Raw genomic sequence first — 27,018 nt, 5'->3', positions numbered from 1 at the left:
ATGAGCAGGCCGAGTGACACGTTCAAGCAGCCGGTTTCCCCTCGTAAATCTGAATCTACCTTGTACGAACTCTGCCGGGAACATGTAACGGCCGTCTGTAGTCACCGCTCGCTCTGCAAAAACCAACAGTTACTCAAAGGGCTTTCCTCAGCGTCCACCAAATGTAGTGGGAGTGAGACAATCAGGATTCAAGCAGGTGTGTGCAAACGTAGAATATACAAAACAGCATCCGAAAGCATTCTGAAAAAATAGGAAGGGTTAAAATGTAATCCTTTCTGATGTCCAATTGTAAACTCCACCACTTCTCTCTGTCCCCAGCATTTCATTCACAGGTTTCATTCATGGTCAGAGATGAGATGAATCAAAATAACTTTGAGAATTATCAAAATAATTCATATCATTTTCTCTCTCTCGTTAGCTAAACGTTTGAGTCTTTCTTTTGAATGTCTTTTCAGAACTGCTCCCCAAAGACATTCAATTCACCAAAACGAGTTTTTATCAAACCTTGTGGTCAAAAGAAAGTTCTTGTGTGTATGAAATATTTGAAGCATTTTTCCCAGACAGTTTCCAAACAACTTGAGTTTCTTTAATGTAGATGTTTCTCTCTCTTTGACATCTACCTGGCACCCCTTCTCTTCCCCCCCAACATTTCACTAGCAGGTTTCATTCATGGTCCGAGATTAAATGAATCAGCATTAATTATAGATATTGTTCAGTTATTCCCCTCCTCCCCTTCATCCTCACCGTGGTCCACCAGGAAGCGTAGTTTCTGGATCACTGCCAGGTTCCCTGAGACTCTGTAGATGCCATCAGTGTCCAGTCCTGTCAAATTACACAAATAGCTGGTTAGGTCACTGGCGTGAGGGTTCGTATCGAAACCAGTGACACATTTCTCGAGGCAGTCAGAGATTATATTATTGTTTTTGCTTCTGCACATCCATTATTTAGCCAGCCTGGGAAGTTTGTTTTGTTGCCTAACTTCCCAAAAGTGTTTGGATAAAGTCAAGCAAAAGCAAGTTTCGACACATCGAAATATATATATTGCTGAGTTATATGATGACATGATTAATTTTCCACACTGGTTTGATGTTGTAGATCAGTGTAAACAATTAATTATTAACATCCTCAATCGATATGTTCTATTCTTTCTTTCTATCAAAGTGGTCAAAAAATCTAGCCTGGATTTTGTATTGATCATTGGTCACATTAACTTCATTTTATTTCACTTTAGATTAAAATGTGTTGCCAGCGTTTTATAATCTCTGTAGGAGCTACAGTGACTCACATACTTGAGTTGACAACAACATGAATCAACATCAGTTTTTTATCCATAAAAGACAAGTTGCAGCTTCTAAAATGTCTACATATTCAGATTTTCTTCGTGTTCAGTTGAGGTTAATGTTATACTGTAAAACACTGGGTAAATGCAAGAGGCATTTTCTGACATTCCGTCACATCCTTGAGTATAAATGTCCAAAAGTGCTCCTTGAAAATATTCTATTCATTATAACCAAGTTTTTAAAAACAATACTCAGAATAAAGTTGTTTTGGTGTGTATGAAATATTAATTTAAAAGTACTGTTTCCACACAGTTCCCAAACAACTCCATTGTCTCTTATTATATCTCTATCTTCGGTTGGCAGCTGTCAGAACTTTGTTTCTGTGCGTCTTTCCAGTAAATGTTTGCTAAGTGATTTATGTCAAGAAGCTGAACAATAAGGTGCACAAATGCTTTTATGTGACTCGTGCTCAAAACAGAATAAAGGAGTGTTTCCTCTTGCGTCCCCCTCTAAGTTGAGCATCACATTAGCAGGAGCTGGCTGTGTGTTTGCAGTGTGTGTACCTCTCTTCTCCACAGCCTCAGTACAAAGCCTGACGAAGCGAGGGACGGTGCTCTTCTCTCTCTCACAGAGCATCTCCAGACGACAGCCAAACACCTGATCTGAAGGGTGATGGCAGACGGACACAAACACACATTGTATGTCTTTTCAAAAGTTACTTTTTTCTTTATGATGTAAGAGCTACAGGCTCAAGTTAATCTAAGGATAAATTCACTGTTCACTATGAAATAAAAACCCCATGTTCCCAGGAGCGATATAAGCTCACCTTTGATGATGCAATGCAGCTCACGTACTGTAGGCCTACTATGCTGTACACAGTATACAGTAGGGTGAAAAACCCCAGCATACGCAACACTTTACTTCAGAGTTTGGTACCAAACTGGTTTTAAGGCCATATGATCAGACTTTTAAAAACTTGCTTGGTATAATCTGATTAAATCAATCAGTTTATTAGATGGGAGTAGGAGTAGTCATTATTTTATAAATGTACCATCACTTCCATTCATTTAAGAGGCTTCTTCAGTTGTAATGACATGCAGGAAATCACATAACGCCTCGAGGATGTTGTTGAGATTACACATCGTGTTGTCATTATGTCGACACTTTGTGTGATGTGTAGCTTTCAATCCTGAACTGTTACTTTTTTTAAATGATGAGGAGCTGCTGGCCTTGAGATCACTGGCTATATCTGGCGACAGTTTTGTTGGGTACCTTTGCTGCCCTGGATTTCCTCCTCTCTTTCTGTCCCCTTGCTATTGCTCCCCGTCACATAAACGCACAAATAACATGCCAGAAAGAATACTTCACTGCACTACAAAAAAGGATTTAAAATATTATCAGGAAACCCCAAAGAACTTAGAATATGGAGAAAAATAACCCAAATGATCGCCTCAACTTTTGAGAACAAACCATAGCTAGTTTTGTTCTCCGATGGTTGATTGCACAATGGAAGTCATTTTGGATGAAAGCCTCTGCTGAATACATGTAATGTTATAATAGTGTTGTAATCATCAGAGTGAAATCATTTCATTTTGGAGAAGCTGTTACAGGAAAGAGGATTGCGATGCGTATTCACTCTGGGATATGGCATCATTGCAGAATGAGATTTCCAGCCAGCCAACTTTGATGCAGCTCAGTTAAGCAGCAAAACATGTTCAACTTCACAACAAAAGACCAGTGGAAAATGGATTTGTAAAAGTCTTGGTTTATTTAACGCTGTGTCCTGAGTGCTGACTAAAGGATACTAGCATTACAAATAAAAAACGTATGAAATGTTACCTTTAATGAGGCCTTTCTCCTGCAGCGCCTGCAGAGGGGGTCTCTTTAGGATCAGCTTCTTCAGCCGGGTCTTCACTCTCTTCCTCTCCGTGTTCTCCAGGTTGGACGACGAGCGAGGGACTGCAAAGGTGGGAAAGGTGGAGGAGCAGGAAGAGAAGGAGGTCAGTACGGGTCGATGAGGGGGGCAGGAGAGCAGATGAGAGGGGATGGTGGTGAGGATGAAGAGAGGGAGGGCCGGGTGGCGGCGAAGGTGAGACAGGACTGACGGGGGGATTATTTGCCATGGAGGCTGTGTGAAGATATAAGTGGGCTGGATGGAGGAAAGGATGGAGGAGAGGATGGAAGGATGTAAGAAGCCTGTGTGGAAGTTTAGAACAAAAAAAGTGATGATGATGGAATGAGAGTAAACTGAGGTGGGGTGAGTGGACGGTGTTATGTGGAGGAAGGAAGTCAGAGGGGGGAGGGGGGGGGGGGGTACTTACGCGCGGTCCTCCTGTCGTCCTCGTCTCCACTCTGCTCCAGCATATCCACGCTGCCTGCCCGCCTCAGGGAGTACAGCAGCACGTTGTCCAATGGGTTCTCACGGTCCTGGAAGGCAGGTAAAGTGAAATTACTCACATACAAAAAAGTACACCACCTACAGTTTGAATCACATTTTTAAAGAGGCTCTCAGAAGTCTATTAAGCATTTCAAATATATATTTTAAAGGTTATTTTGAAGCGCTTAATTTAGATTGGCTTTTTTGAAAGCTAATTTGCTGGATTCTTGCTGTTGAGAATTTGTTTCCTCATGGTTGATTGCACTTATTATAAATTGCTTTGGACACACCTACATAATGTAATAATAACATTTACACACAGACCTTAAAGGTCCCATGTCATGCTTTTCCGGTTATCACCCGTCCCCTTGTGTGTTATGTAGCTTTTTCTGCATGTAAGCGGTCTGCAAAGTACACCCTGTAGCGAGTACAACTCTAACACAGAAAAGACCTGTCTCTGCTGCCCCAGAACGCCTCGTTGGAGATTTGTCTTTTTCTTCCTGAGTATGGGGACGTAACCATGCCCAGGTTCAAATGGACCAATCCGTGGAGCTCCTCACACACACACACACACACACACACACACACACACACACACACACACACACACACACACACACACACACACACACACTCACTCAGCCTTATCTTTTCTCAGCTGCGGCTCCGTGGATTTCTCCGCCTGAGACTCGGCCAGCTGTGAGTTTGTGTGTGTGCTCAGGCTGAGTTTCGCGCTGTCTCGCAGAACCCACGCACCAACCAGGAAACGACCCCAGTAACCCAGCTCACACTATCCGCTCCTCGCGCAGCAGCGAGCCTCGCAACGTCCCGCCAACACGGCACCCAGACCCCACGCAGCATTCTCATCTGTTTGTCATTACTGTTGTCATTTTCTGGTTGCTCACAAACGCCATTGTAACACATAAACACTGATGTTCCGCTGTAACGGTGGTGGACTCATCAGAACAGAGTGGGCGAGCTGACCAATCAGAGCACAGTGGGCTCATAGGGAGGGGGGGGGGCAGGAGCTCCAACAAGGCGTTTAGGACAGAGAGTGAATACACATACTTTACAGAGATGCTGTTTGAGAAACCAATGTGAGTTTGGAAAATTGCACAATATAAATCTATTCTAGTAGACCTCAACAATGGAATTATGATCAGGAGAAATGACCATGTCATGGGACCTTTAAAACCCATTAAAAAGAAAGATAGCTGTCATCCGTCAAAAGGAAAACTAAATGATTTGTTTGTAGATGGAGGCTAATATTCTTAAAACTGATCTTTAAAAAAATATATAGAAAAGAAGACAAAGAATAAGGAAGTTGTTAAAGGATGTGTGTGCATTCCTAACATTTATATACTAATGGTATGACACTATTATCCTTCAAAGGAAAACAATTTGACCACTAATAGAGAAGTGGCACAATAAAAGGTTATCTGTGTGTGTGTGTGTGTGTGTGTGTGTGTGTGTGTGTGTGTGTGTGTGTGTGTGTGTGTGTGTGTGTGTGTGTGTGTGTGTGTGTGTGTGTGTGTGTGTGTGTGTGTGTGTGTGTGTGTGTGTGTGTGTGTGTGTGTGTGTGTGTGTGTGTGTGTGTGTGTGTGTGTGTGTGTGTGTGTGTGTGTGTCTCACCAGCCTGTCGATGACGCTCTGGATGGTTTTGTACCACTCTATGATCAGCGAATCCGTCTCTGACTGCAGCAGGAACTCATTGCCCGTCACTGTCCTCAGCTACAACACACATACACACATTTACAATGTATTAATGTATGACACAATATCCATACAGCTCCCCAACGATGATTTAAAATATACATATATATTTATTTGTTTACACTTTTTATCCAACGAGTTAGTCAGCTGTCATGTGTCTATTGTCTTGATTTCTTGGTTTCAAAGATAGTTCAAGACGTACACGCCACAATGAACTGGAAAATGTATTATTACAGCTTCCTCTTCTTTACTGAGGCTAAATGCAAAGTAAAAAACTCCCCACTCTCACTTCCTCTGCTGATAAGGACCCCCTGCTGACAGAAATATGACTTTATGTTTTACTACTTGCTCACACTGTCCTCATTTTATATCAGCCCACAGCAACAATTGTGTTTACAGTTATTTGATAAAAACAGATAAATTACACATGAGAGTTTCTTACAGAAAGTTTGAGGGAAGATCAAATTGTATCTGGAGATCTTTTCACTGAATTTCCTGAAAATTAATCCACTTCTTGTTTTACCTTGAAGACATTCTTCTTGCTGGACAAGTTGTTGGCCCAGTGGAGCTGTGCTCCTCTCAAATCCACACTGCTTTCAGGGCGACTGTTTCCTGGTTTCTGTTGATCAATTTACAGGCACACACAAACACAAAATTATAGGTTACTTACGTAACCCCAGCTTTCAGAGTAACATGAAGTGAGATGTCTCACTATGGGATGCGCCTCAACGCGTATGCAAACAGAAGCATCAATCTCATTACGCCAATCCTGATTGGCTGGTGATCTTGACAAATGTCTTGGATGGAAACACCCTTGAACAAAGCCCAGGATGTAGCCAGTCCACGAGTAGAATGAGCACGCAGGCCCGTTGGTGCCTGCAAACCCTGACTCGTATAAGCCAGAGCAATCGCTTCCACAATCCAGTGGGAGAGCCGTTGCCTGGTAACGGGCTTGCCCTTCTGAGGGTTAGCCCAGGATACAAAGAGTTGGTAATTACAACGAAACTCTTTTGACCTGTCCATATAGGTGTGTAAAGCACGAACTGGACACAGCAAATTTGGCCGCTGTTCCTCAGAGGAACACAGCGGTGGAGGAAATGCATGAAAGTGCATGAAGGATGTACAGAGAGCGCATGAATGTCACTGACTCGCTTGGCAGATGCCAGAGCCAGTAACAGCACTGTCTTCAGTGACAGGTGTTTCATGTCAGCTTCTTCCAGGGGTTCAAATGGAGGTCGAGTGAGCCCATCTAAAACCACTGCCAAGTCCCATAAGGGCACCAGTGACCTGGAAACAGGGGGGAGCCTGCGAGCTCCTTTCATAAAACGGCAGACCAAAGGATGTTGGCTAGCCGTCTTTCCCTCAAAGCCCACATGGCATGCAGCAATAGCAGCCAGGTACACTTTGATCGTAGAGAAAGCTCTGTGTTTATCAATCAGGTCCTGTAGGAATGATAAAATCACCCCGACAGGACATTGAAAAGAGATGTGTCCTTTTTGAAGGCACCACTCCTCAAACACCCTCCACTTACAGTCATAGAGAGACCTGGTGGAGGAAGCTCTCGCACTCTGAATAGTTTTTATCACCTTCTGAGGGAGCCCCACTGTATTCAGATTGTACCACTCACGGGCCAGGCCAATAGTGCCAAGTGCTCTGGGTGTGGGTGAAAGATCGCCCCCCCCGCTTAGGACAGTATGTCCCTGCGTAGTGGGAGCTGCCACGGCTGCCCGCACAGCAGCTGATATATCTCCGCCAGCCAGTACATTGCAGGCCAGTGCGGAGCAGGATAAGTGTGTGGCGTTGTTCTCTCACTCTGGCCAGAGTTGGGGGTATCAGAGCCAGGGGTGGGAACGCGTACAGAAGGACCGGAGGCCAAACGTGCGCGAGCGCGTCCACGCCTAACGGTGCGTTTAAATCGCGCATTGAAAAGAACAACTGACATTGAGCATTTTCTTTTGATGCGAACAGATCTACCGCGGCTCGGCCGTAACGCACCCACAGCTGACTCACAATCATTGGATGTAGAGTCCAGTCTGCATAGAGTGGTGCACCTCTGGACAGTAGATCCGCCCCGAGGTTCTTCACTCCTGGTACGTGCGTCGCTCTCAGAGAGAGGAGATGCCTGCCGCTCCATAAGATCAGTTTGCGTGCCAGCATGTGTAACTGGAGAGAACGCAAACCCCCTTGGCGGTTTATATACGATATTGTGGTCGTGTTGTCTGTCCTCACGAGGACGTGATGTCCTCTGAGAAAAGGCAGAAAGCGTTTCAGTTTGAGGAACACCGCTAAAAGCTCCAGATAATTTATGTGTGACCGTTGGAGGTCTCTGCTCCAGAGACCCCTCACAGGTCGACCTTCGTATATATCCCCCCAGCCCGTCAGACATGCGTCTGTAGTGACCACCTTCCGCGCTAGGACAGCACCCATAGGCACGCCCCGTACTAGAAAAGTCGGGTGTAGCCAGTGGCGCAGTGCCATTACGCATTTCATAGTGACCATCACTCTCCGCGCGCCATGATGCGCGGGGTCCAATCTGAGGGCAGCTACCCAGCACTGAAACTCCCTCATGTAAGAGTACAGTCTGGGCTGGGGACAACATGCTCTTTTCTGTGTTTATTACGAAACCCAGGTCGAACAGGTGTTTTACGAGGACATTCGTCTGCGTAATAGCCTCTTGCTCCGACTGTGCGAGAAGGAGCCAATCGTCAGATAAGTTGCCAGGCACATACCCTGTTGTCTTAACGGGGCTATCGCAGCTTCCGTACACCGTACAAACACTCTGTTGTGGAAATTTCATATCTTACCTTATATGCTAAAACCAAATGCTTCTCCTAGCATTGTCTAACACAACTATATTTCCTGATATGTGCTGTTTTCTCTGCATACTCTAATGAGGGTTTTTATTCCCAAGTGCTTCAAGGCCACAGAGCTGATTTGGCAGACTATGTTGAAACTACTCCTTTTCACACAACAACTCGTGGGCTGAGAGACAGACCGAAGGGAAGTACTCTGTACTCGTAACAGACACCCTGAAAGGCGAACCTCAGATATTTCCTGTGTGGGTAATATACTGGGATATCTTTCAGGTCGACTGATGTGAACCAGTAATTTTTTTTGGTGCACGAGACGCAACAGAGATGTGTGAGTGAGCATTCTGAATTTGTATCTTTTGAGATATTTGTTCAGAGCTCTCAAATCTAGTATAGGCCGAATTCCGTTCCCTCCCCGTTTGGGAACGAGGAAATACTTGGAATAAAAGCCGCTCTGACTCTGTTCGGCGGGTATTATAGCCTTCTTGTTTAGTAGCGAGAAAATCTCTTGCTCCAGAATATGGGCCGACTCTCCCCGGGCCTGTGAATACAGAATGCCCGAGAAGTGAGGGGGGGTGACAGCGAATTGGAGCCTGTAGCCCCGTGTTACTGTCTTGAAAACCCAAGCAGAATCTGTGAGCATCCTCCACTTATCGCTTCTCAAAGCGAGCAGAGATGTCACAGCTCTGTCGTCTGCCCTCAGTGTCTCTATTTGTTGTGTTATGGGGCCCTCTAGTGTCTGAACACGGTGGTACCCCAGGTTGACAACCCCGGCCGACACTGCGCATGCGCGTGGCGGTGGTGCCTTCACAATCCCGTGAAAGAGGGGCAGACGACAGACTGTTTATTGTTTTTCTTTTCATTTTTATTGACTGCGCCCTTGGCTTCAAGCCTGGAAACGACAGTGGAAAATGATTTATTTTGAAAACAACAATGATGACATGTGTTTGTGTGACTTAAACAGGCAGCGGAACTTGCTGTCTTTGATGTTAAGTCCATTTCCCTGATGGCGCGAACTTGAGGATGACGTTCTGGCATCACTCGAGGCGGCGGGAAGATAGCATGGTGGCACCCCGAAAACACATGAGCATCCAACACTGGAACGTGCTCTGGAGCTGGGGAACAGGGAACTTCCAGCTCCTTCATCAAGGAGAGGAGAGGAGGCTGTCAGGCCGCCCGCTCCTTCTTCCTCGCCTGGTGGCTGAAAATCTGGGTCGGCTGCGCCTGAGCGGCAGCTGCCGGGACCGGAGATTTTCTTGGCCAGCTCCCTCTTGCCTCGTGGCCGGGCTGGGGACCCGGGACGGGCTGTGATCTCTGCTGCTTCGGAATTTTGAACCGGGCAGGATGTGAGACAGCGTGGGTGAAGGCCTGCCGCGGGACCATTGAAGGTGGCGGCTGGACCCTTCGGGGGAGACAGAGCTGGAGAGCCTCGTCTCCCTTCCTTTTTGACTCGCACCTCAGCTGCATCGAAGCTAGAGCGGAGCCAAATATGCCCTCGGGAACAATAGGCATGTCCAGAACATCCTCTTTTTCCCGGTCTGGAAGGTTTGTCAGGTTGAGCCACCTGGCTCTCTCCTGTACCACCATCATTCCCAGCGCTTTGCCCGTGGCTTGGACTGCACAGCGCTGCACACGGAGGCAAATGTCCGTGATCGCTGCGATCTCGTCCCACACGGCAGGCTCAGGTCTGCTCGACATGTCTTCGCAAAGCTCCGCCTGGTAGGCGGTCAGCAGCGAGGAGACGTTGAGTGCCCTGGCGGACAAAGCTGCGGCTTTATAGGCCCGTTCGGTCATCGCTGACTGGAACCGGTCTGCCTTTGCCGGTAGCATGGGGTTCCTGCTCGGTGTCGAAGCCAGCCTCGGTTGGAGGTGGGCTGCCACCAGCGGTTCCATGGGCGGCATGCGGAGCAGGCCGAGCCTCTCCATACCGTCACAGTCCAGGGAGGAGGCACCCTGGATTGGGGCCTTGTTGCTGAAGGAACGGTCTCTCCACGAGACCGACACCTCGTCCAGCATCTCCAGAAAGACTGGAAGGAGCTGCCTCTTCGTCCTCGCTGCTTGGGGCAAGTTCTTCCCCTCGTAGTGAGATCTGGAGGTCTCCTTGGCCACTTCAGGCCATGGGATGTCCAGCCTGGACGCAGTGCGTTGACACACGGCCTGCAAGTCCATGCTTAGGACGGGCGAAGCTGGTGTGTTATCGCCCGGGGGAGCGGACATCGCTCCCGGCTTGAGTCTGAGCCGATGAAAACGAAGATGTCATCCCCATCCGAGTCAGACAGGAGGAACTCAGAGGTATCCTCTTCGTCCTCCATGTAGTCCAACTCCAGGACATCCTCCGCGGGTGGAACCATGGTGAGGTCCAATTGGGAGCCCCAGCTTGACACAGCGCGGGGCTCCGCTCTCGCCACCGGGGTCCCAGCCTGAACGGCGTGGGGCTCCGGTTTCAGCGGCTTGTCGCTGTTGTTGAGCCCCAGTCTGACACAGGCGGGGCTCAATCTCTGCGGCGGACGCCATCATGTCTTGATTGCCGGACGGCGAATCAGCGGACATGAGGGGGTCCTGTCCCGACAAGCTAGCTTGGCGTGCTAACCGTCGGCGGAGGCTCTTCATGGTGAAGCGGGTACAATGCCCGCACGAGCCGGGGTTATCGGGGTTGTTCCAGCCCGATGCAGGACAAGCAGACCTGGTGTGAGTCTGTGCCTGAAATCTTAAACCCGCAGCAGCATAGCCGAGCCTCCGAGTCCCTGACTCCTCTGGTGTGAGGGAGAGAAGGGTCCATCTTCGATCGCCGGGGTGTCGGCGTGGAGTGGACGCGCTAGTAACAGGTACGTTACTGAGAAAAAATCCAACCTTGCCGTTAGTCCGAAAGGAAAAAGGCGACTGTGTAGATTTACTCTTAAGAATATTAACTGGTGTGTTAATCCCTTTTCTATCTCCTCTGGTGTGAGAAAGAAAGAGAACGTCCTCGTTATCGTGGTGTCGGTGTGGAGGGAAGAACAAAACTAGCAACAGGTATGTTACTAGCTTGAACAAAAAATCAAAACCGTACCATTATTTCGACAGAAAGAACAGCGAGGCAGATTACAATATTAACTGGTGTGGTTAATATTGCTCAGTCTTCTTGCAAAGCAAAAAAGTAACCGGCAAGCGCCCGTCGACCGAATGTTAGCTTTGGGTTCAGTCTGTGGACCGTTAAGCTAGCCCGGTTACTGATAATTCGAGATGTGCTCTGAAGCGAGAAAAGGTGTTTGAATGACGCTGCGTCGTAGCGCAAGCTACTTAAAGGTGGGTGGATTCCCTGACGTTGAGGTCAAGATCACCAGCCAATCAGGATTGGCGTAATGAGATTGATGCTTCTGTTTGCATACGCGTTGAGGCGCATCCCATAGTGAGACATCGAACGGAGTGTTATGAATGAGAACATGTTTTCTTCTATTAGTTGGTCAGATTGACTCACACATGTTTCTAAAATTGAGTTTGGGTGTTTTCTTTTCCTGCACGGGAGGCTGTGGCTCAGTGGGAAGTGTGCTGGATTTCGAATCAGGGGGTAGTAAGTTTGAGTCAGCATATCGTTGTGTCCCAGGGCAAGACACTTCACCCCAAATTGCTCCTGTGGGGATTGCCCACAGTACTGAATGTATGCAAGTCGCTTTGGATAAAAGCGTCTAACAAATGACATGTAATGTAATGTAATTGCACGAACTCTAACATTAAGAGTAACTTTCGAACTCAACACCTGCAACAGATACGTTTGACCTGTTTTGTGAACACAGGACTGAATGTGTGTCATTTCACAGCAAGGAGCCATGAATGAAAACAGATTCATAGAACACAAGCAACACAGTGCTCTTTTTTTGGGTTTGTCAAAAGCTACCGACTTGTTTAAATCTTTAAAAACACTTGGCTAAGGATTGTTAAATAAAGAAATTAGCTTCATGGAATGATTTTTCACCCACGTTACTTTTAATATACTGGGAAATAAACATGAATTGATTGTTTATACAATGAAATGTGTACAAAAAAACCAACCCTAAACCTTGGATAAAAGCTTGAGACACACAGTTTATCTGAGCTCTTACCCAGCTGGAAGGTGTCTGTGATTTAGGATCTTTGAAGAAAACCAAGCTGTTCCCGACCAACACAACCCAGGAGGGGCTCCAATTTTTCCTGCAACACAAATACCCCAATAATACTCATCTGATCAGCGCAGCAACTTATACTTGCCTTCATTTATTTAATCATTATTCATACAAATAGATGCAACCTTTTTTGTGTTCAATGGGAGCAGGCTCACCTCAGTTTCCGGCCTCCTTCTGCAATCTTCGTCTTGTTTAGGAGGCCAGCTTTCTCCAACTCCTGATGACACATTGAAAGAGCTTGAAGCACAAGAGCTAAACTCAAGCAGTGTTATTCATAACGTCACACTAATGTCATCTCTCACGGCAGGCAAACAAATTGGTTTGATTAATAAAAGGTAACGGTAAAGTACAGCAGAGGGCTTTTCCTCTGTGTGATACACTGCATCCTGAGAAAACCCATTTAACTTGAATGTTGCATCATTCAAAAAAATAGCAGGAGGGAGCTACTGAATCTCCCACTGCGCTATGGCCCCGTTTAAGTTCTTAGAGAAAGGTACCAACTATCTATTCATCCGTATGGAGTACAGTATATGGAGGCAGTGAATAACAAACTGAGGAAAGAATTTGCCTTTTAAAGAGAAAACTAAAGAAGAAAAATGAAATTTGTAAAACAATTGCAACTTGTTTTGCCAGATACAATTCAGGATAAATAGACCTAAGATATAAATGTTTTCTATTTATTTCAAAATATTTTTCAAAATGAAATACCTGCAAATAAAACCAAAACCATTTGCTTTACTATTTTTCTCCAAGGGATAATTGGGATGTGTGTTTTTAATGTCAATAGTGAGTTGCCCTTTAATCTCTGACTCGACACAACAGATGAAAATATTCCGATGACAATATGTTTACCACAATTCTCTTGGCCTATCAGCATTTCAGGAGAAATACGCTTCTGTCAGGACTGCATTTACAAAATCTGTGTTTATCTCTTGATGAAACAGAACTGGTGAGAAAATGTCAATGATGTAGCTTTTTCACATGAAGCTAAAGTCCTAGAACTTCAGTAGAAAGCCAGAGCTACCTAAGCCTGATGGTCACTGCCTTGTTTTTGTAGCTGTGTTCTTACTGCCAAGATAATCAACTAAAGGCTGATTGTATTATGTGTTTGTTCTACTCAGAATTACTGTGAGGAGAGTTTGCAGAAAAGGGGTAGGTTCAAAGTTGAGGATAACAGGTGCTTAAGAGGTATTATTTTCCCAAAGCTGTCTTTTGATAAGTATTAACAAAAATATTTTTTTTTTCTCACCGGTGTGCCGCCATCGCTGTCTGGAGAGCTCTCAGGAGACGGAGGCTCCACGATGATGTTGCTCACATTACAGGAGTCATCTCTGCACTGATGGATCAGCAGAAAAACAGGAAGTAGGCATCATCAGCTGCTACAATCCTCTGCATGTGTATATGTCCAGTGTTTTGTGTGAAACTGATACACATCTGCATTTCCCTCTGCATGTCTGTGAATACTGGACACCAAATGTATGACTTTGTTTGTATGTGCTCTAAAGGCGAGTACCTTGCCGTTCTCAGGCAGGATCATAGATTGGGAGTGGCTGAGCTGCGGCTTGGCATCATGCAGGGCGGCAGAGATATGGCACTGGGCATCAGTGAACGACATGGTGCTCAGGGTGTCAGAGGAGACGGCGCGCTGCATGCTCTTCACAGGGGTTAAAGGTGGGGGGCACATTTTTGGGTTGGGGGGAACAAGGGAAAGGGTAATCACTAAGTTATTGTGCGTGAATGGAACATTAAATACAATATGCTGCTACTGATGTATGTGGATCTTGTGAGAGCTGATATACGTGTTTGCTTTCTTTGGAATGACTTCACTGAGACTATGGAATTACCTTTTTTTTGTTATTATATTTGTTGCATATTTAAGTATTTAGATTGTTTTGCCGAAAGCAACCAATTAAAATCACAAACAAGCAACAGTAAGGAGCAACAAAAAGGTTAGGGCTTTTTCCCAAATTAAGCATGCAGTTTATGCAAACAAGCATTCAAAACCTAATCATATCTGCAATGAAGAAGAACAATACTAGTTTCCCCTAGTGTAGCCGTATAGAGTAAAATAGTATTGAAACCGCAAGCAGCAATCTTTTCTAACTGCTGATGTTTATTCCCATCTGCTGTTCCAACTTTTCAGGTCATGTTATACATAAAAGGAGGACCTTTTCCCACTGGCTGGACTTTTTACTCATTAATACATTTTCAGTTTCAGTGGATGTACAGTATTTCTCTATTCAGCTCTGTTTTTCTGACTAATGGACTGGAAAGTTCTGAATAAGATTAGAAAGTGCCACAGTCTGACACAGATTATTCTTGCGTGAGCTTAAATGTCACCCCACGTCAAACTGCCTCAGCATCTGTACTTAAACAGGTTAACTTATCTCGCTCTGCACTCAGTTCTCTCAGGAGGTATCATACATTGGCAAACATTATGAAACCTTTTGCCATGTCGGATCAATTCTGAATAAATCTGCAAGTATTAAAAAAATCCTCTTTGGGGGATGAAACAATGCATAAACCTTACTTCATTCAAGTATGACCTGAAGCATTCCTGCCCTCTGAGACTTATGAGAGAATTTCCTGAGCACTTTACAAACTGGCAAATTAGGACAAACTGCAGCTTCCTTGAGAAGTTGGAATTAGTTTCTTCACTTCCCCAGAGGAGTAGGCGCATGTACAGAATGTACATCTTTACTCTACACACAAAATATGTATGCCAATAATTCCACACGTGTACAGATACAGGTGATCGTGATTGCTCACATGCAAAAATTCCCACAACTTCAACTCTTCATTCAGCAGCAGCAGCAGCCACATTTAAGTACCTTTCCCAATCCCTGTAACCTAGTTTCAACAATCAGACTTAATATCCCTACTAATGTTTGCCATCTTTTCATGCAAGGAGGATTAGCACTAAGAGCCAAATCTGCTCCTTTGCTAAGAACAGGCAGTTAAAAGGGCTTTATAACCAAGTGCACCCACACCCCTCTGTGATGCAACATGTTGCAGTAAGAACTGCTTGGGTAACAGCCTTTCTTTTCACACCATGAGTTGCTATGTTCCCACCTTAATATGCATAAATGCTGAACTGTGAGAATGTAAAAAGCATAGCTGGCATTACTTGAATGTATTCTACAGCGATACAGTGGATATGTAGTTTTTGCAAATCTAACAACTCGACGACTTCATTGATTTTCATGAGGAAAATACCCTCCATCATCAAAAGCCCTTATAAAACACTTAGGATTACCCTCCCAGTCAGGCATGCAACACAAGTAACAAGGAAAGAGTTTTCAGATTTTAAAAGAAGAAGAATAGGAAGTCTTAGTAATCTATAGATACTTATGTACAGACATATATTTAATGATTCTGCTGGTGCTGTGCAAACATGTAGCAGGATTCTTTCTTGACATACTGTAAGGGTACCAGAGCTGTGTGGTTGTCCCGTTTTGTTAAGCAATGCATCCAGTACTGTAAGGAGAATATGTTAAACTGATAATAAGGTTTATGTTTACTTCACTTTTTGATGGTTGATTTTTTACAAGATGAAAACCCAAGGTGAAATGCATTAGCCCTCTGGCATTAAAAGAGTGCGGCAGGAAGAGACTTGTTTCACCTGTTTTCATCTGCCAGCCACCATCAGCATTCCTCTGGTGGCTCCCGTAGAGGAAATCAGGTGACAGCTAGAAGGAATGAGAAAACAAAGAGACAGAAAGACAAAGACAGGAAACACAAGTGATCAGTAATTATTTATATTTAATTTAATTTGAAACACAACTTGGACTTCTGTTTATTTTACTGGCACCAATAATGAATTTCAGGCTTTTGTGTCTACATTTGACGATATTAGTGCAACAAAGATTTGATCAAAAATGGCACAATTTTAATATTTATTAATAATAATAAAAAAAAATTCTTTTAAAAAGAACATATATGCATGTATATACTGTATATAAAAATAAATAAATAATAATACGTTTTTTATATATGTTGAACCTCTTTTTAAAAACAGGATGTTGAAAAATGTTGTCAGTTAAGATAAGTCATGAAGACCAGGCTGACAGACCAACACAGAAACTACACCTCAGCGCCCCTCACATCCTGCCAGATAAAATTGCTGTTTTACACATCACCACACAACAGAGGTACACACACAAAGTCACGCACCCACTCGTGGCAGAATACAACTGAAGTTAAGGAGAAGCTGCCATTGCTCAGTGAGACTGAAACACACGTTGCGTTTTACTTGTTTGACTCAGGCATGCTGGTTTTTCGTTAGTGAACTTGATCCCACGCTTCCACATTAATAGCTTGTTATAAGAAAAGTCAAAATCATAAGCAAAATCTCTGACATTGTAAATTCAAGTGAGTGAATTATTAGCTTAAACACCACATGAAATATATTCAGATCAAATTAAAAAGCTATATTTAACATGTGATGCAAAAAACTCAACACAAATAATGACTAAACAACAGCACAACTAAGTAAAACAGTTGGTTTAAGAAAAGAATATGAACTTACAGCCGATGTGCTCATTATGACCGAACAACAGTTTTACAATCCAGGCCAATTTGTGTTTCTGAGAGCTGCTTTTCCTGTCGAGTTTGAGTCCTCACTCATTGTTAAATGTCATGACACTTTTTCGTCAGAGTGTCAAAGTGTCAAAAACATTCATCGGTCCCTCCTGTCTCACCGTGCGTCTACTTCCCCATTCTAGAGGGAAGCTCGCTTTATCAGCCCGTACAATCACTCTCATGTAGCACAGCTCAGAATAAACACAGCAGAACATTGCAACACTAACCACTGTCCAACTGCTTTTGTTTGTGAGTTCATAGAATACAATGGGAATGCTTTACTTCATTAAAAGTACTATAACATTGACATAGTCCTTTAAAAGTTAAGATTGCCCTTTGTTGTTACACTTTGGTATTGTGCAACAAATGTACCAAACATAAAAGCACTCACATTAAATAATAACACTTTCTATGCATTTGGATGATAATTACTGGAATCTGTGGAAAGATTAAAGAATATTATGATCATTTAAGACTAATACAAATTCTGATTTGGGAAATTCAAATCCAAACAAATTGGTGTGAGGATCAATCAATCAATCATCAATCAATGTTTATTTATATAGCCCAATATCACAAATGTTACATTTGTCTCAGTGGTCTTCACAGTGTGTACAGAATATCAGTATGACAATACGACACCCTCTGTCCTTAGACCCTCACATCGTACAAGGAAAAACTTCCGGAGAAAACCCACAGTTTAAAGGGAAAAATGGGAGAAACCTCAGGGAGAGCAACAGAGGAGGAATCCCTCTCCCAGGACGGACAGACGTGCAATAGATGCCGTGTGTAAATTGAAAAGATAATACATTTGCAACATCATTTTAAGTATTCATTGTTATAATAACCAAAAAACTACTAGCAACGGCTCCACAAGACACACCTCCAACCAACATGACTTGGTGTTCACACGTTAATAACGCCTGCTGAGGGTGTGAAAACTTTGAGCAGGAAAGTTCAAATGGACTACTAAAATGTATTAGTTAGAAACCTCGAGCTTCTGCCATTCCAGATAGCAGAAGTGCAAAAAGCAAACTCAACCAATTCTACTCAAATAAAATATCTACTTATTCAGAATTATTATGCATTGTATGAAAAGTTATTGTGACAATATTTTCTTTTATATAATGAAATTAGACATAATTCTACAAATAAAAAAAACTTTCCTATTTTTAAATCAAATCTCAACTATGCGTCACTCAGATTGATCACCGTTGTGTGCTATGCAGTATGCATTATATATCATCGGTGGAGTTCCTGTTTAATACATGTACCACAGATTAAAACTGACACATATAGGTCAATAGAAAGCATCTCAAACGGACTTGATAGGGGAATCTCTGCTTTGATCATGTGGGTATTTTTTTGATGAGCAACATTACATTTGAAACACTGACGCAACATTGAGGCAACGCAACCTTGAGATGCAAAATGCTTATCTCTGACAATCTGGATCACGCAGCTTACGTCGTCTTACTATGAAGATGTCGTCATTGATCCAGGTTAATTAAAGTAACCCATGGCTGTTGCATTATTTCCCAAAACACTTACGCTCGAAACAACAGATGTATTCCTCCTCGGAGATTAGAGACACCATTGTAAAACCAAGTTTGCGACAAAAAAGAAGGGTGAAATAAATGAAACAGTGGGAATCTGACTGTGACGGCATTGCGGGGTCAGGGAGGGGTTTAAAGCTGATGAGGAGTTTCATTGAGTGGTTTAAATTTAGCAATGTTTGTAACGTTTCGGATTTAAAAAAGAATCCTGTTTCCTCTGTGGCCTAATGGCTTCTGAATCAGATCAAAGGGCAATACTTTGTGGCTCCCATCAGGGATTAGCCCAACAAAAACACTATTTCAGAGCAAGTATGTGCGTCAGGGGCAGATCATATGGGGTCATTCATCGATGGAGTGACTAGAAAGATGTCATTTTTTTTTATTTGTCCCTGTTCTGTATTTCTCCCTCCTTTAATCTCAAACACAAATCAGGTGTTTTGCACTATGGGTACATCAATTAAAATGTATACAAATATCCTGGTACTGGGTCTTTGTCTCACTTTAGTTTGTTCTGTCTGTTATATTCTACAGTGGCCACAGCTTCACAGAAACCATTATATAAAACTGAGCTATACATCAGGATTATAAAAGCCTCCTGACACTTCTGAAGAACCAAAAAGAATGGGTAAAAAACATAAAACTAAACCAACCAACTTGGACTAATCCCCGACTTGGCACACATTTCTCACCAACTCACAGTACAGACTTCCTTGTGGCAAGGATCATTGAATAAAAGCTGAAGTACAATGCTAAATATGTGGGCAGATTTCCATATATTTGAACACTTGAATTAGCAATTGCATTAATTAATTATGAAAAGAATAATCTGAGCCTTTCAAAACAACACAGGCGATTCAAAGTGCTCGACAGCACAGAGGTAAAGCACGATAGATAGAACAAGGTAACCAGACAACATTCCTAAGTCAAGAAAATACTTTGGTTGGGTGTGCACTTGTTGCTTCCTATGTTTGGTTACAGGTGAGTGCGGAGGTATCAGCCAGAGTAACAGAGCAAGGGTTTTCCCCTTTAAGTCATGTGTTGTCACTCTGCAAGTTTAACTGCTCCTTTTCATTTTGTCACCACACAAACAGCAAACCTTATTCTTATTTCATCATCCCAAAACTTATAATGCTTTAAGCAGCATGGAAGATGTTCCAATTATCAGTTCAGGTGATGTAATTCCACGTTCATACAAATTGCCTAATTGTCATGAGGGAGGCTGAACTTGATCACTTGTTAGGAATTACAGCAGTCTTACCCTGTGCACTGTTCCATTACCAGCTCCAAGAAGTGGAAGGGCCAGATGGCTGGTTTCTCTGGGTAACGTCTGAGGTTGTTCTGAACAGCCCTGCCACAGAAAGGAAATAAAAAACAACAATTAGTAAAAAAAAGAATATGTCTAATTACACTATATTTTTTAACACTAATGCACCTTTTTGCGGAAACTAAGACAGAAATATCCAAATCACTCTCAGAATCTTCTGTAAAATGTGCAGATACAGGCGGCAGCCAGAGAACTAAGCTTAGCACAAAGATTGAAAAACAAAGGGGAAACAAGCCTAGCTCTTTCTGCTAACAAAACCGGGGTCCCTGTTGGTTGTCTAACAACTGCTGAAAAAACCCTGTAAGACAGTGAATTGTCCTTTTTAAACTTTTACAGTTATTTTATGGATTTAAACAAAGAAGATGTGTTAATAAGTGAGCGTTAGATTTAAACAGAGCCAGTTTTGCTAAGCTAATTTTCCAGGCTGAAGTCGTACATTAAACGGACAGCGAGTGGCATCAATCTTTCTTTCTAACTCTCAGCAAGAAGCCAAATGAGCATATCACCAAATAATTTAGTGAGGAGTTCAATGTGACTCATTTCAAAGAGACAATATAAACAGTGTCTGCCAATCAAACTCATATATGAGTCTCCCCAGTGTGCTTCAGACTTCCAGCTGTGGAAAACAATCATGTGATCACTGTGTGTGTAACGCTATATGCATCACCTCACGTTGAAGTAGAGAGAAAATATGCGAGCCAGGGTTTTCCTTTAGGTTGTATGAAGTTCTTTGGCTGAAAGGTCTCTTTTAGTGCTGATACAGTCATGTGAGCATATCAATGAGCAGACTCTTTTATTCTAAAGCCTGACCTTTTTCTATCCTCTCCTTTGAGTAAAGACGCTTTCATCAAGCTCTCAAAATGCACACCTTTTCAAATTTAAAGCGATTTTAGCAAAAGACAAAAAAAAACATGGATTAAGGAGGAGTAATAAACTGTGAATGAACACCTGCCGTGTTGGGCACTTTACCTTGCCGGTGGTGCCTCCACGGGCCCGGCGGGGGGGCTTCCAGGACCTTTCCCTGGTGATGGTGTTGATGTAGTAGTATCTCCCTGTGGGCTGGTCTGAGTACTGCTCCCACAGGTCTAGGATCTGAAGGGGCTGCTCACCTGGGGCAGGGGTAGGGGGCTCCGCTACCGACAGACGTTTCTCTGGCAGATTGTCAGAGTAAAGAGGAGAGTCCTTCCAGGACAGCTGGGAGATGTATGACTCTGTTGGGACCTTATGGGCAGAAACAGTAAAGAGGAAAAAGAGGAATAAAGAAAGGAACGTTTGTTGTATGATATATGTGTTGTATTAAAACATGACACAAGCAAAAGCTTCATTTTGTCAGAATAAGTTAATACTTTTTTAAAACAGCCAGGCTCTCAACCTGAACAAGGGTAAATTGTACATTTGTTGGTGTGCACAAAATAAACTTCATTGCCAAGTATTAATTGTAATCTGTGACTGTGTTTATTTCTGCACAAAATAAGCTTTATGGGACAATATGCTATATGCATAGAAAGCACAGTCAGTGTTGTATGCTGCAGATACTATATATACACAGTCAAATAAATGTGGCTTGACTTAATTAATTGAAAGAAAAACCAGGAAGTGAGGATACCCAGCCCGGAGGAAGCCCGGGGTCCCCTTCTGGAGCCAGGCCCAGAAGGAGGACTCGCTTGCCACGGAGCCCGGCCGGGCACAGCCCGAAAAGGCAACGTGGGCAACACCTCCGCTTCTCCATCCCGCGGGCCCACCACCTACGGGAAACAGCGATGGGGTCGGGTGCGCTGCCAGAAGGGTGGCAGTGAAAGCAGAGGGTCTCGACGGACCAAACCTGGGCGACAGAAGCTGGCTTTGGGGACGTGGAACGTCACCTCTCTGGGGGGGAAGGAGCCGGAGCTTGTGCGGGAGGTGGAGCGGTACCAGTTGGATCTGGTTGGGCTCACCTCTACGCACAGCGTCGGCTCTGGAACCTTACTTCTGGATAGGGGTTGGACTCTATTCTTCTCCGGAGTTGCTCAAGGTGTGAGGCGCCGGGCGGGTGTGGGGATACTCACAAGTCCCCGGTTAGGTGCTTCGTTGTTGGAGTTTACCCCAGTGGACGAGAGGGTCGCCTCCCTACGCCTGTGGGTTATGGGGGGAAAACTCTGACTGTTGTGTGTGCTTATGCACCCAACAGCAGTTCAGAGTATACGGCCTTCTTGGAGACCCTGGAAAGAGTCCTGTATGGGGCTCCTGAAGGGGACTCTTTAATCTTGCTGGGAGACTTCAACGCACATGTGGGCAATGATGGAGACACTTGGAGGGGCGTGATTGGGAGGAACGGCCCCCCTGATCTGAACCGGAGTGGTGGCTTGTTACTGGACTTCTGTGGTAGTCATGGATTGGCCTTAACAAACACCATGTTCGAACATAAGGATGCTCATAAGTGTACGTGGTACCAGAGCACCCTAGGCAGAAAGTCCATGATCGATTTCGTTATCGTATCATCGGACCTGAGGCCGTATGTTTTGGACACTCGGGTAAAGAGAGGGGCGGAGTTGTCAACTGATCACCATCTGGTGGTGAGTTGGGTCGAGTGGCGGGGGAAGCCTCTGGATAGACCTGGTAAGCCCAAACGTGTAGTTCGGGTGAACTGGGAACGTCTGGAGGAGGCCCAAGTTCAGGAGGCCTTCAACTCACACCTCCGGCGGAGCTTTTCGGGCATTCCTGTGGAGGTTGGGGACATTGAACCAGAGTGGTCGGTGTTCAAAGCCTCTATTGCCAAAGCCGCGGCGGGGAACTGTGGTCTCAAGGTCCTAGGTGCCTCAAGGGGCGGTAACCCTCGAACCTCCTGGTGGACACCGGTGGTCAGGGAAGCCGTCCGACTGAAGAAGGAGGCCTTCAGGGATTTGTTATCCCGGGGGACTCCCGAGGCAGTTGCAAGGTACCGACAGGCCCGAAGGGCAGCAGCATCAGCCGTGGCCGAGGCAAAGCAGCGGGTGTGGGAGAAGTTTGGAGAAGACATGGAAAAGGACTTTCGGGCGGCACCAAAGTTCTTCTGGTAAACTGTCCGACACCTCAGGAGGGGGAAGCAGGGGACCATCCAAGCTGTGTACAGTAAGGATGGGACGTTGTTGACCTCAACTGATGGAGTGTTAGGGCGTTGGAAGGAACACTTTGAGGAACTCCTGAACCCGACAACTCCACCCTCTATGTTAGAGGCAGAGCTGGAGTATGACGGGGGATCAACACCAATCTCCTGGGGGGAGGTCACTGAGGTCGTCAAACAACTCCACAGTGGCAAAGCCCCGGGGGTGGATGAGATCCGCCCAGAAATGCTGAAGGCTCTGGGTGTTGAGGGACTGTCATGGTTGACACGTCTCATCAACGTTGCGTGGAAGTCGGAAACAGTACCGAAGGAGTGGCAGACCAGGGTGGTGGTTCCCCTTTTCAAAAAGGGAGATCAGAGGGTGTGTGCCAATTACAGAGGCATCACACTACTCAGCCTCCCCGGGAAAGTTTACTCTAATGGCGCGTTTTCACTGCAGGCCTCGCTCGGTTTGGTAAGGCCTTATTAGGCCCGGCTCACTTTAATGCTGCGCTTCCATTACAGTTTAGGAACTGGGGCAGTTACTATAGTAACGCAGTGCAGGCGGAGCCGTGACGTCATCTTCAATGAGAGCCCCAGAAAAACAACACAGCCGTTAGCTCTTAGCACTCAGAGCTCACAGCTCTTCATATCTGTTCAGAAACTAGACAAAAGTTAAACAAGTACAAACCACAGACTGCCTGTGTCATGGTGAATACAGTCGCTGGTTTATTTATGTCTGTATAGGCCGTTGTTGTGAGTGTGGACGGTCAGAGCCTATATAACGTTAGCTTAGCCAAGCTACATTTAGAAAACACGCATTTTAAAAAGGGTGTTTCGCCTGCCGTCTGTCTGCAGACTTGTCAAAGCATTAATTCATGGTTTTTACTAACTGGTATCAGTATGTTGTTACTTCGGCATCATTTTTGAAACGTGTATTACAATTAAATCACGGTCAAATATGTTCATCTTATTGTAGTTGTAGCCCCCTTGCCAGCGATTCTCTCTCTAGTTTAGCATACTCAGCCCGACTGGTTGTTCCTGGCCCTAGAACCACGATTTAGTCGGGCCAGAAAAAAGGTGAAAAAGTAGCCCCGGGCCAAAACTAGGCCAAGTGGAAACGCAACCAAAAACGGGCCCCGCACGGCTCGGCACGCTTAAAGCGAGCTACCCGCTGCAGTGGAAACGCGCCATAAGGTACTCGAAAGGAGGGTCAGACCGATTGTCGAACCTCAGATTGAGGAGGAACACTGCGGATTCCGTCCTGGTCGTGGAACGACGGATCAGCTTTTTACTCTCGCAAGGATCCTGGAGGGGACCTGGGAGTACGCTTTTGTAGACTTGGAGAAGGCGTATGACCGAGTTCCCAGGGAGTTACTGTGGGAGGTGCTGCGGGAGTATGGGGGGAGGGGGTCTCTACTCAGGGCCATCCAATCTCTGTACTCCCAAAGCGAGAGCTGTGTCCGGGTCCTCGGCAGTAAGTCGGACCCATTTCCGGTGAGGGTTGGCCTCCGCCAGGGCTGCGCTTTGTCACCAATCCTGTTTGTAATATACATGGATCGGATTTAGAGGCGTAGTCGTGGGGGAGGGGGTCTGCAGTTCGGTGGACTAAGGATTGCACCACTGCTTTTTGCAGATGATGTGGTTCTGATGGCTTCATCGGTCTGCGACCTTCAGCACTCACTGGATCGGTTCGCAACCGAGTGTGAAGCGGCTGGGATGAGGATCAGCACCTCCAAATCTGAGGCCATGGTTCTCAGCAGGAAACCGATGGACTGTCCACTCCAAGTAGGGAATGAGTCCTTACCCCAAGTGAAGGAGTTCAAGTATCTCGGGGTATTGTTCTCGAGTGAGGGAACAATGGAGCGTGAGATGGGCCGGAGAATCGGAGCAGCGGGAGCAGTACTGCAGTCGCTTTACCGCACCGTTGTGACGAAAAGGGAGCTGAGCCAGAAGGCAAAGCTCTCTGTCTACCGGGCCATTTTCGTTCCTACCCTCACCTATGGTCATGAAGGATGGGTCATGACCGAAAGAACGAGATCGCGGATACAAGCGGCCGAGATGGGTTTCCTCCGCCGGGTGGCTGGTGTCTCCCTTAGGGATAAGGTGAGAAGTTTAGTCATCCGGGAGGGACTCAGAGTTGAACCGCTCCTCCTTCGCGTCGAAAGGAGCCAGTTGAGGTGGTTCGGGCACCTAGTTAGGATGCCACCTGGGCGCCTCCCTAGGGAGGTGTTCCAGGCACGTCCAGCTGGGAAGAGACCAAGGGGTAGACCTAGGACCAGGTGGAGGGATTATATCTCTTCGCTGGCCTGGGAGCGCCTTGGGATCCCCCAGTCAGAGCTGGTTGATGTGGCCAGGGAAAAGAAAGTTTGGGCCTCTCTGCTGGAACTGCTACCCCCGCGACCCGACCACGGATAAGCGGGAGAAGATGGATGGATGGATGGATGGATCTGTGTGTTCAGAACAGGGGCACATACTGTAAAGTATGACATCTAGCAGAGAGCAGTGCCATGACGTTAAAATCACCTCAGTGATGATATAGAATAAACAAGAGGAACAAATAAATCCCATCACCTCGTACTATGGAATAACCCGTCAGACGTTGGATTAATCCAGAGTTTATAGAAACGCATGTGCTCACCCAGATGCAGAGTATTAACAGCTACAGAATTAATTTAACAGATATGCATGGAAGAACATCTTTCCAGGAATAATTGCTGACATAATTCACTAACTGATTGACAGGCTGGCTGGTTGATACTTGTTACATAACACATGGATGTTTCAGATAGGGACTGAGGGAACATGGTGTGATTGTGTGTGTGTACTGTAGTTTACTCCAGGGGGCAGCACTGGGTCTTTAGCTCACCTGAAGCTTCCTGCCCACAGACTTATGTTCACCTAAGTGGTGATAGCAAAACAAGTGTTTCGCAACAAGGTTAGGTGGGGCCATGGCTGATTACAAAATAGGAAATACAAAGCACTTCAACATTCAGCCATTTTTTTAAAGTATAACTTAAAAAAGTTGGATTTCAATCAATCAATCAATGTTTATTTATATAGCCCAATATCACAAATGTTACATTTGTCTCAGTGGACTTCACAGTTTGTACAGAATATCAGTATGACAATACGACACCCTCTGTCCTTAGACCCTCACATCGTACAAGGAAAAAAGTACCGGTAAGAAGTATAATTGTAGAAAGGCGATTTCCAGAGTAAAAGATGATTGTCTTTCACTGGAAAATGTCAGACCTGCTAGAGACACAAATGGATCTCTTTATATGTGTGTGTGTGTGTGTGTGTGTGTGTGTGTGTGTGTGTGTGTGTGTGTGTGTGTGTGTGTGTGTGTGTGTGTGTGTGTGTGTGTGTGTGTGTGTGTGTGTGTGTGTGTGTGTGTGTGTGTGTGTGTGTGTGTGTGTGTGTGTGTGTGTGTGTGTGTGTGTGTGTGTGTGTGTGTGTGTGTGTGTGTGTGTGTGTGTGTGTGTGTGTGTGTGTGTGTGTGTGTGTGTGTGTGTGTGTGTGTGTGTGTGTGTGTGTGTGTGTGTGTGTGTGTGTGTGTGTGTGTGTGTGTGTGTGTGTGTGTGTGTGTGTGTGATTTCCTATCTTCAAAACTGACATTCTGGCACTTCCTCTTCCACCTCTACTTCTTCAGTTTTGGTATTCACACCCTAATTACAGCTATGATCAAGCGCTTCTTTTAAGTTAGTTGCAGATAAGCTTTATTTATAGAATAGCAAATTGAGATCTGGTCAGTGCTGTTTCATGTGTGCTGAGATGAGATGGGCATGATGTTCTGGTGTCCTCATAGTTTTGGCTGTACTGTACTGACAGTGCCTAAAAAGCACCTTTAAAAAAAAAAATGGTATCTCCTTAAATACAAATGGGGTTTTGCCCTCTGGGGAAAAATAATTGTCTATGTCTATGACTTATTGAAATTCCTCCTCAGTGGGGCAGCACTGAAAAAACAAATGGCTCACAAAAATGAACGGTGAGAGAGTTTTGTGAACGTAAAACAGGGAGTTATGACCTGAATGTGGCTACAATTATACTTCTTACTGGTATTAAAGGATTGAAGAGGGTCTTCGGAGGTGACAGATCAAATAGAGGAGGGGAGGGGGAGGAAGATACAGAAACAGACAGCGAGGAAGAGAATAACAATTTTTTTTTTTTTAAAGAG

The 27,018-nt window shown here is 45.0% G+C and overlaps 1 protein-coding gene across 1 annotated transcript in view; it reads right to left on the bottom strand.

Annotated features, from left to right (window-relative positions):
* arhgap9 (Rho GTPase activating protein 9) overlaps positions 1-27,018 on the bottom strand; it is a 49,308-nt gene that overhangs the window by 5,935 nt on the left and 16,355 nt on the right. Inside the window, exons 6-19 of the mRNA XM_034083141.2 lie at positions 20,750-21,001; positions 19,715-19,804; positions 15,947-16,008; positions 13,833-13,977; positions 13,569-13,655; positions 12,475-12,536; positions 12,260-12,347; positions 5,894-5,989; positions 5,290-5,388; positions 3,602-3,707; positions 3,120-3,239; positions 1,844-1,942; positions 745-822; positions 60-113 (exon numbers count right to left, since the gene is read on the bottom strand). Coding sequence (XP_033939032.1) covers positions 60-113; positions 745-822; positions 1,844-1,942; positions 3,120-3,239; positions 3,602-3,707; positions 5,290-5,388; positions 5,894-5,989; positions 12,260-12,347; positions 12,475-12,536; positions 13,569-13,655; positions 13,833-13,977; positions 15,947-16,008; positions 19,715-19,804; positions 20,750-21,001 — 1,438 coding nt within the window. The remainder of the gene's footprint in view (positions 1-59; positions 114-744; positions 823-1,843; positions 1,943-3,119; positions 3,240-3,601; positions 3,708-5,289; positions 5,389-5,893; positions 5,990-12,259; positions 12,348-12,474; positions 12,537-13,568; positions 13,656-13,832; positions 13,978-15,946; positions 16,009-19,714; positions 19,805-20,749; positions 21,002-27,018) is intronic.

Source organism: Pseudochaenichthys georgianus, chromosome 5 (assembly GCF_902827115.2).
Source record: "Pseudochaenichthys georgianus chromosome 5, fPseGeo1.2, whole genome shotgun sequence".
NCBI classification, from domain to species: domain Eukaryota; kingdom Metazoa; phylum Chordata; class Actinopteri; order Perciformes; family Channichthyidae; genus Pseudochaenichthys; species Pseudochaenichthys georgianus.
The sequence above is the reverse complement of the archived record's forward strand: the minus strand, read 5'-3'. Positions and strand labels throughout refer to the sequence as shown.